We start from the raw sequence: 10,055 nt of genomic DNA on the forward strand, positions 1-10,055 counted from the left end.
GGAGAACATGAGGGGAAGATTTCCTGCTACTGATTTTCTTGAAGAGGCTGCTTCTTGGTGGGTTTTTTCAATGGAATTTTGGCTGCTGTCTTTCTTTGGAAGAGGTGCGATCCTTCTCTTCATCTTGGACATCATCTCCTGGCTCCAGCACAGATCTGTCAGCCTTTGCCATGGATCCTTCACCCTCCTGCACTGACTTTCTAGCTGTACCATTGGCCCATAGCCTTGTGGGTGCTGATCATTGATATGGACTTGCATGGGACACTGCAGTGGGCTTGAGGCCCTTAAGTATACTCTTTGTGTCTCCAGACAGACATCTGTACTCTTCTACTTCTGGTGCTAGGAAGTGCTGGTTAACGCGAGGGCGAAGGGGACGTGCAGTAGATTGTCTGCAGTGTCCCACAAGCATTCCTCATTCCTGTGCACGTGTACCTTCCTTCTCCTTCCATCAAGAGACTAAATCTGTTTTCCTGTTTAACTGGTCCTATTTGTTTCCATAGGCAAGAAAGATGGTAGAAGTAATCAGGGGTGAATTTTGAACCGAGGCCTCAAGGACCTTGCAGTTCTGCTTCCACGTGAAAGCCTAAGGTCACCATGGGCTGTGACCTGGGCTAGAAGAAGATTAAAATGTGGAGAGGATGGCCCAGTGACAGCCATCTCCAGTGACACAGTATGTGAGCGATGCCCTCTTGAGTGGAGCTCTGGTAAGCAGCCAGAAAACACAGGCCCCATGAATGACACCAAGACCAGGAGAGCAGGCACCAGAGCCCAGCCCGAGTGCTGCCCCTGCCACTAAGAGAGAACAAATATTTTTTCAGTCATTCAGTAGATTGAAGTTAGCATGGTTCTACTTGATAGAAATATAAGAAATAGACATTTGTTATGCCACGGGTGTGTAAGTATTTAATCTTATTTCCTCTCTTTTCAACTTGGCTCCTGTTGTTTCTGAACATTTTTGTTGTTGTTATCAAGAGTTAAACTCAGGACCTTGTGCTTGCCAGGCAGCCTCTGTGCCATTGAACTATATCCTCATCCCTTAGTTGTTGTTTTGCTTATTTTCCAAGGAATTGGAAAGAAATATTAAAACTTTTTTGTTTGTTTGTTTGTTTGTTTTGAGACAGAGTCTCACTATGCAGTTCAGGCTGGCCTTCAGCCCACTTTGTAGCCCAGGCCAACCTCAAACTTACAATGGTCCTCCTTCCTCAGACTCTTGAATGCTGGGATTAGAGGCATGCACCACCGTTCCCAGCTGGAACCTATAACTTTGTGTGGATATTGAAGTTCTGCTCCTGCTGGTGTTGACTGAAAGTAGGACTGCTGTCTTCTCACTAGCAGGAAATGATTTGATTTTATTTTAAATCTCCCAGCTTCTGAGCTGAGAGATAAGGAGATAAAAAAGGAAAAGTATGAGGGAATATAGTGACTGATAGATCAAACCTCTGAGGCCAATTTTAACTAGTTGAATTTTCCCACTGGAGCCAATGGGTGAATTTTCAGGGGCAAAACATAACATCTTTCCTCATCTCCCAAAGTGCTGCACATCCAAGAAGGTTAGATCCCTTTCAAAAAGGGTTTCTGAGACAGCACAAATGGCTGGCACCATGCTGGCTAAATAGTGCATGGGCTCCTTTGGTTTCCCAGGATTTGTACACAGCTCGGGTGAGACTACAGTATACGATGGACTTGAATGGAGGTGGCACATCACTCGCAGGCTGTGAGCCAGTGTGCATCCTGCCCCTCCGTCTTTGCCGCAGCAATACTGGAGGGCACATGGTCTAGTGAGCCCATCCACACAGCCCTATCACCCACCCCAGTGGCCCCTGGTAAATAGGAAATGCCAAAAGAAAGAAGAGCTTGATGCGGTGTCACTGCAAGTCCTGGGTCTGTACTTAGCAGTATTTGCTGGGTTAGGAACCAGAGTACAAGATGAAGCAGCCTCATTCTTTTTCTCCTGTTACTTTGTCTTTTGACTCAACTCCTGTACAGCCTCACAACATAATCAGAAAGGTGTAAGTTTAAGTCACTGAGTATTTGTAGAATGAGAAAGATGTCTTCTCCTATTGGAGTTTTCACTTTTAAGTGATGGTTATAGGTCATTAGAGATATTATCAGTTGCCACTGAGTTATTAGCTATAATTAAAAGTAGCCTCAATATAAGCAAATAACTCATACTAAGAAGAGATGAACAAGCAAAACTCATCATTTAGCTTCAAAGTTAATCAAAGTTTAACATGAGATCAAAATGTTTCAATAAATCATTAAATCATGTAATCCATCTTAAGACTGATTTCAATATTGGATTATAAACTATTTGAATAGTAATATAGGGTATAGTAGGTACATCCATAAGTATATAGTTTTGTTTGTTTAACCATAAACAATTCTCTAGTTCCTGTGTGTGATGATTAATTGTCAACTTGAATGGATTAAGAGCTGCCCCGTGGATTAGTGGCGCATAGTTCTGGGTGTATCTGGATGATTGCCTTGTAAGCTGAAAACTGAGAAGGGAAGACACCCTAGATGGGCGTGGCATTCTCCAGTGGTTTGGATGGAATAAAAAGAGAAAGAAAGAAATCTACCCTTTGGCCTTTTCAGAGGTTCTGGTCTTTGCCGTCCTCTCTGGACATTCTTCTCCAGTACAGTAGACACTTCAGCTTTCCCACACAGATGCTTGCTGACTGAGCAGTGCGCTTCAGGTCTGTGACTCTCAAGTGGAGCTCCCAGCTCTCCAGAACGTTAGCTGGGAACCACCAGCAGCCTGCTTTGTAAGTGTTTTCTTCTATTACGTTGTATCTGTTCCTGTAGTGAATCCTCACTGATACATTGTGTTTATTTTTCCCATTCAACTTCAAAACTAGGAGATGGCAGAAGCGTTAAAAGCATCTTTTCCATAAATCATTGAACCAAAACATTTCAGTTAAACCACCTCTGAAAATCCAGTCTTTGAAACTATCAAATACCACAGTTTGGGTTACGATTCCCCTACAGGTTCAAGACAGTTGAAGACAAAAGTCCTTCAGGGTTGTGACCAACATGGGTACTGGAGATCAGAAAAGAAAATGTATTTGATAGTGCTCTTTATTATTTGGGAGGAGTCTCTTTTGCTTCTGTACATCTTGTGAGATGATAGAGAGGATACTTCCCAGCATATACAATGCTGCTATGATCTGAAAGGTACTTTTTCACCTTCAAAACAATCTGCAGGGACCACAGTTCTTATTTTATATATAGGGATCACTAGTACCTGTTCATGATCTCACTGGAGGCCAAATGAATTTTCCTGATTTCAGTCCCAGGGGCAGCAACATCTCACAGAGCATCACACTGTATTACTCTGACTTGACCTGGACAGGAAGAAGCAAGTTCCTTGGATGAGCTAGTGGAAGAGAAGTTGAGCTAGTGGAAGAGAAAACCTTAGTCCAGGGATCATCCAGCAGCCAGCCAGGAAAAAAGTCACTCCATTGACTGAGGACCAAGAAACCAATTTATGAGCTGCTGGTACAGATGTTGTGCTGAAAAATTAAAGTGAGTCCCTCAAAATTCCCCTCCCCAAATAGACAGGCTTCAGAGAGTAGTTATCTACTCCACAGGAGATGTTGAGGTTAGGAAAGTCTAGGACTTGCTGTGCCCAGTGGGTGCTGCACCTCAGGAGCTCAGAGGAGGTGTCCCGGAGGAAATTCAGGTTTTTGGATGTGTGAGAAGGGCAAATACTTGGTAGTTACTAAAATCTCTGAGAGAGCATGATGAAACCTGCTAGTAGTGCTAAAAAAAGAGACTAGAACAAGCATTCAGTGCCAGTGAGGCTTTGTTGCTCTGGTGACGCAGGAATGGGCAACAAGCAAAAAGAAACAGCAAACCTCTCCTCTCTTCCTCCCGCCTGCTGGTTTTTCTCTTTAGTCTCAGCTATTAGCAGAACTTATTAAAATCCTTATCAAAGGAAACATTACATTGCATAATTCCAGCTCCACCACCAGAGACCATAGATGCGAGTATTTACATCAGAGATAAATTACTTAAAAACACATTTGTAGGAAAATGTTCTCACTCTGTATTTGCTCACATTGGTCATTCTGTATGGAATTATCCACATCCCTTTTATGTTCATCTCAGAAACAATTTTAGAAACATCTATACTTAATAAGCACACTATCCAGCATGTTACTCTCAGTCCTTTAGAACTCATTTTCTTAATCCTCACAGCAATGCTGTAAGGTTTTTAATAATTATTTCCATGCTTTAAGAATAAGGAGAGCTAAGCAACTTACCCAAAATCACACATATAGAGCCAGTCCTTCAAAGGCCATGTCCTAACCAATTCAAAATTCTGCCTTTGAAGAGCAAATTCAAAGGCCAACTCTCGTGAGAGAGTTCTAGGCATCTAGGCTTCCACATTGTTGGCTGCACCCTTGTTCTAGCACCTTCTTACCATGGTGAGATTTTCAGTGTGGGTGATCTTTTCACTGGTATTTGTATTTCTAAGGCTTGTGAAGATTAGAGTGAGCAGCTGTCTAATAGAACTCGTACAGTGGTGGAGCAGAGCTGCATCTGAGCAGCGCAAGAGATCATCACTGGCCGTGTGGGGCTACTCAATAGCTGAGATGTAGCTGGTGTTACTGAGATTTATTTTATTTAGATTGACCTGAGTTTATGTTGTAGTGGCTACCTTATTGGGTGATGAGGATCTAGTCATAGCTCAGCACAGTTTCTCAAAAAAGTTCACTGCAGAGCTAGGGAGATAGCTTGGCGGTCTAAGCACCTGCCTGGCAAGTGTAAGGACCAGGGTTCCATCCCGGTACTGCATGCCATGCCAGCAGGCCCTGGAACCTTGGGAGCACCTTGTGCGCCTTGCCCGCCACCAAAACCAGACGTGGCAGCTCAAGCCTGTAATCCCAGCACTGGGGGTTGGGGGTCGGAGGTTGAGATAGCAGGATCACTGCGAGTCTGAGCTGCCTAGTGAGGCCCTGAACCAAATAAGTAAATACATTTTATTTAAATTTCATTGCACGATTGAATCATTCCTGAAAAATTTCATTGGGCAAAGAAAAAAAATTGAATTTTTTTCTTTTTTTAACCACTTACAAATATGCATTATTTTACATTATTGATAAACATGTGTACAAGTATACAGTAAAAAGCTCTACATCTCTTGAAAGACCATATCACATTTCTTGATGAATGTGCATCCACATTCCACATTAGATGCATTTTTGCTGCAAAAATGTTTAAAAGATTTTAATATTTTGCTTATATATTCAATTTATAATTCCTATGTCCACTTTGCAATCACCCTTTTATTCTGCATCATTCACTGATAAATTCTAGGAGACTGGCCGAGTTCTTGACGCATAGCAGGGACTGAAATATTTGATGCGTGAATGAGTAAATCATGCATAGGAGGACATACTCTTGAAGTGGAAAATCTAACCTACAAATTGTTTTCAATTCCACCCTTTCTTATGGACCTTGATACAATAATTGAGGAAACAGGAGTGTTACATTATGAAGCTCCCTGCACCTTGTCGCTCATGGCTTCCAGTTCTCTAGCACCGTTCTGTCCTCTGGAGATTTTCATACCTGTCTTCAAAACGCTTGAGTGAGTTTAGACTGTTGGTTGGGCAGAAACCACATTATTTAATATACAAAATTTATGAACCGGGAAATTAAAAGGTAAAGCTCTAAACTGGTTGCTAGTGAAACCAACTAAAATTCAGATGGAAAGCTTCACTTAAGGATTAGGTTGCCAGTTAGTGCAGGACCCCTAGGGCTGGGACTACTGTGGCAGAGACCTTGCTCCTCGGCCCCAAGACCCCGCCCCTTGGCCCAGATACCCCGCCCCTTCACTCTGAGACCCCGCCCCCGCCCCAGACCCCGCCCTCCTCCAGAGGCCCCGCCCCAGGCCCCGCCCCACCGCCGCGGTTGCCATAGGAACCGGGAGAGCACCATGGCTGCCGCCGGCCAGGCAGAAGAGTGTTTAGCGCCGCCGGTGGCAGCCTGGAGCAAGCCGTCAGCAGCTTCGCCCAAACTGGCCGCCCTGACCAGCAGGAAGCTGGGGAAGTGTGTTGTCTATCCGCCTCCTCCGAAGAACTCCCGCGTGTCCCGTTCCGTTCTCCGCTGGCTCCAGGGCCTCAACCTCAGCTTCTTCCCCAGGAACATCAGCAGGTGCTGCGAGCGGCCCACCCCGCGGCGCTGGCCGGCCGCCCTCCCCGCCGCTGGTGGGCCCAGACGGCTGCCTCGCGGTCCCCACCCGGGCCGGGCCGGTCCCCGCTCGGAACTCCCAGCGGCCTCCTCACACACGAACTCGCAGGAGTTTAAAGAAGGCTTAAAGGCTTAAGAAGTAGACCATGAAACACGTCGCTCATTTAATTAACAAATCACTGAATTGTAGACTTACACTAATATCAAATTCTTTAGTATTACAAAAATATAAAATAGTCAAGGCTCTTTCTGTAGGGAGCTTGCTTAGTTACTGAAGATTGATCTGCCCTCCCACTGAGATGACATCTGGTTTGAGAGCTATCAGTGATTTCAGAAACTTGCTATTTAAGAATGGCCTCCCAGAAGGTAACTGACAGTTAATATTTGCTCTGAGAAAGTAAACTAAATTTTGCAAATATTAAGGCCACACATCTTTTGCAGAAAGCACTCTGGTTTTACTGATACTGACTGATGTTAGAGACACCATACAAAGATGCCCCTGAAACTTTCCGTTGGCTTGAGAATCACCTGCGGATCTTGTTCAAATTCAGATGTGGGTTCCTTAAAAGGACACCAAGCGGGGCATGGTTGCACATGTCTGTAATCCCAGCACTCGGGAGGCTGAGGCAGAAGAATCATTGCGAGTTGGAGATCAGCTTGGACTACAAAGTGAGTTCAAGTCCAGCCTGAACTGCATAGCATGACTCTGTCTCAAAAAGACAAAACAAAACAAAAACACCAGAGCCTTTGTTGTGCATATAATCTCATCAAAATGTTAAATATATAGTACTTTTCCAGAGCAGTGATCCAACAAAACAAATTTTACAGTGTAGTTTTGGTCAGTGTGGAATATTAGATTGGTTTTCATTATATAAACTGTATTATTAACTAAACCTTATTTCCTTATTGCTATGGATCAGAGATTTTTCAAATGGCTTCCTGATTGCAGAAATATTCTGTATATATTATCCTTGGGACCTTAAATTATCATACTTTGAAAATGGAACCTCTTTAAAAGTCAAGTTGGATAACTGGGCACAATTAGAGAAGGTAAATTTGCAACCGTTTACTGTTAAATGTGTTTTAAAAAGTCTGTTCTGAATTTCATGGATAGTTACATGTGTGCGTGATTGTATGGTAAGATGCAGTGCTAGGGAGTGGCAGCTTATTCCCCTGTATGGAAAGAAGGTTTAAATTTAGCTCTTGTTATGTCCTGAATCACCTATAAAAATGAGTATATTCACTTCAGTTAGTATGAGATATGATGGTTTCTCTTGCTAAATGTATTATTTTTTGATAATTGACATGTTAATAGGAAATTAGTTGAGATACAAGAGGACTTAATCATAGTAAGTTGGTGATTTCTGTGTAATATTTTATGATGAAAATGTCTTCTTTCTATTAAAGTTTCTAGCGAAAAAGAAACTTAAATTACCTAAAGAACTAATCCATGGAACAATTCATTGTAAACCTGGAGTACCTGAAATATTGATACAAGAAGTTTATACTTTGTTAACACACCGAGAGTAAGTTATTTCAAATTTTCTAGCAATACAATCTGACATTTTGTTAATACAAATCTCATTACCAAAAATGTGCCTTGTCAATGATATTTCTTGTTTACAGAATTAAAAGTATCCAGGAGGACATCGTGAATTTCACAGACTATAGTTACCAGATGCATTTACCTATGGTTTCCAGGTCTACAGCTTCAAAGTTTATTAAAGATAACATTAGGTTAACGGAATTAAAAAGCAATCCCAACATACTCAGCAATGAACTTAAAGCAGAGTTCCTCTTACTTTTGCAAATGTTGCAAAGAAAAATAAGCAGAAAATTGAATCCCGGTAAGTTTTCCTTAGAAAAAGCTAAATTCTTCCAAACATAATGAGGCAAATCAAGCACGGATGAAAGAAAAGTATTCTATGGACCTGTTGCTGCCTTCAGCCTCTGGCTTAATGGGAAGAAGTTTGTCACAGCAGAATGGTTTATTATTGTTGGAGTGGCTTTTATTTTTATTATTTATTTATTTATTCATTTATTTGTTTTTTGTGGAATCGGGGATTGAACTCAGAGGCTTGCACTTGTGAGGGAAGCGTTTTTTCTACTGAGCCATCTACGTGGCCCCTTTAATTTATTTTTAAAATGAAATCACAGGTTAACATAGGATATATTTTGTTTTAGAAAAAAAGTTTGCCAATTTATTAAAGCAAGCTCTTATTGATATAAGTTCATACATTGACTGAAGTAACTCAAGAGGATAGGCATGTTTCAGAATATAAATCCTTTTGAGGGGAAAGCTGGATTACCATGATTCATGCTTTCTAGAGACTGGCCAGTGTCCTCTTTAGCATAGCATCCTTGTCATGTGGGTGGTGGGTGAGTTGGAGCAACTTGTGGCCTTTCTAGAGGTTTCATTGAAATAATTACCAAAGCACCCAAAACACTTGTCATCCTCCGAGACTGAAAGAATCATCCCCTTTTATGTTTCCTAGTGATCTGTTTCATGTCTTGGAATCTTATTCTGCTTGACTCCAGACAACTAAAGAACCCATCATTTTCTGAGTTTTCAAAACATTCAGAAGATGAGGCAGACATAGATTAGGATTTCTCTCCCTTCTGAATTCTGTTTTCTGAAAAAGCATGTTCTACCTGGTCTGTGGAAAGAAAGAAAAGGACCAACTTTATCTCCTACTCTATTCTGCCTCAAATTGAGAGAGATAACTTGGATTCTAACCTTCCTTACTCTTTTCGTTAATCTCCTATTTTCTTGTTTTTCTTCCCTTATTGATTCAGATTTCTGGCTCTGACTGTAATTTGTAAATGAAGAATTCATGTTATTAGTCCTTCTGTGTAATTTATGTTGTAACTTTGTATGTTTTGCAACATTGGCACTTTACTATATGTTACACATGCAAGTGGTCATGTATAATGCATACATATATGATTAGAAAAGCCTAATGACACTGAATAGAGTATCTAATGGGGTTTAAGAAAGAGTATTACTTCATGTCCTTCTCTGGCCAACTCACTGTACTGTCCTCCAAAAGTACTGTTTTGCTGACTTGGTTTGTAATTTCTGGATTAAAATATTGGTTTATCTGTGCATATAATTTATCTGTTATCCTTCATTTCATACTTTCCTCATTTGATTGATCTTATTGAACTTGGTGGTCAGCAAAATAGGTCCCCAGATTATATCAAATCTCTGAAACCTGTGGCTATGTAACATTCTATCACAAAGGAGTCTTTGTAGAAAAAAATGTAAGTATGGACTTTAGGCTAGAAGTGTCAGCTGGACGATTCAGATGAGCCTAGTCTAATCACATGAGCCCTCACAAGCAAAGATCTTTCTGCAACTGGAATTTGAAAGATTCAGAAAAAGAGAGGTTTGAAGTATAGCCTGTAGGGTATCGACCTGTTCTTGCCGTGGGGAGCTACAAAAGGCATGTGGCCTGGCTTCTAGGATCAAAGAACTACACTTGGCAGACACCAGCGAAGAAACATGAATCCCAGTGCCACAAGTGTGAGGGTTTGCCATCTGCCAAACACTCTGAGTGAGCTTGCAGGGGGATTCATCCTCCAAGCTACCAGAAAAAAAAAAAAATGAAGCCCTGCCAATGCTTTGATTTTAGCCTGAAAGAATTTAAATAGAGAACCCAGACATCTGTACTGAGATCAAATGGCTATTGTCATATTGGTAAGATTCATAATGACTTTGTTTGGCCAGAATGATTGAACATGAAATTTGGAGTTAGACTACTTCCACTATGGCATTCTAAACTTATTTTCCTTGATTTAAATTGATGAAGTGGAGTTTTTCACTTCTAAGCTCAGTTCATTTTCAATTCATATGGAAA

At 41.5% G+C, this 10,055-nt stretch overlaps 1 protein-coding gene across 1 annotated transcript in view; it reads left to right on the plus strand.

Moving 5' to 3' along the window:
• The first annotated feature begins 5,937 nt into the window (after positions 1-5,937).
• The window catches only part of Spata4 (spermatogenesis associated 4), an 8,382-nt gene continuing 4,264 nt past the window's right edge, over positions 5,938-10,055 (plus strand). The window contains exons 1-4 of the mRNA XM_004640247.2: positions 5,938-6,159; positions 7,116-7,245; positions 7,603-7,721; positions 7,822-8,042. Of these exons, the coding sequence (XP_004640304.1) occupies positions 5,942-6,159; positions 7,116-7,245; positions 7,603-7,721; positions 7,822-8,042 (688 nt within the window). The 5' untranslated portion in view covers positions 5,938-5,941. The remainder of the gene's footprint in view (positions 6,160-7,115; positions 7,246-7,602; positions 7,722-7,821; positions 8,043-10,055) is intronic.

The sequence above is a fragment of the Octodon degus genome, unplaced genomic scaffold (genome assembly GCF_000260255.1).
Source record: "Octodon degus isolate 3935 unplaced genomic scaffold, OctDeg1.0 scaffold00121, whole genome shotgun sequence".
Lineage (NCBI taxonomy): Eukaryota > Metazoa > Chordata > Mammalia > Rodentia > Octodontidae > Octodon > Octodon degus.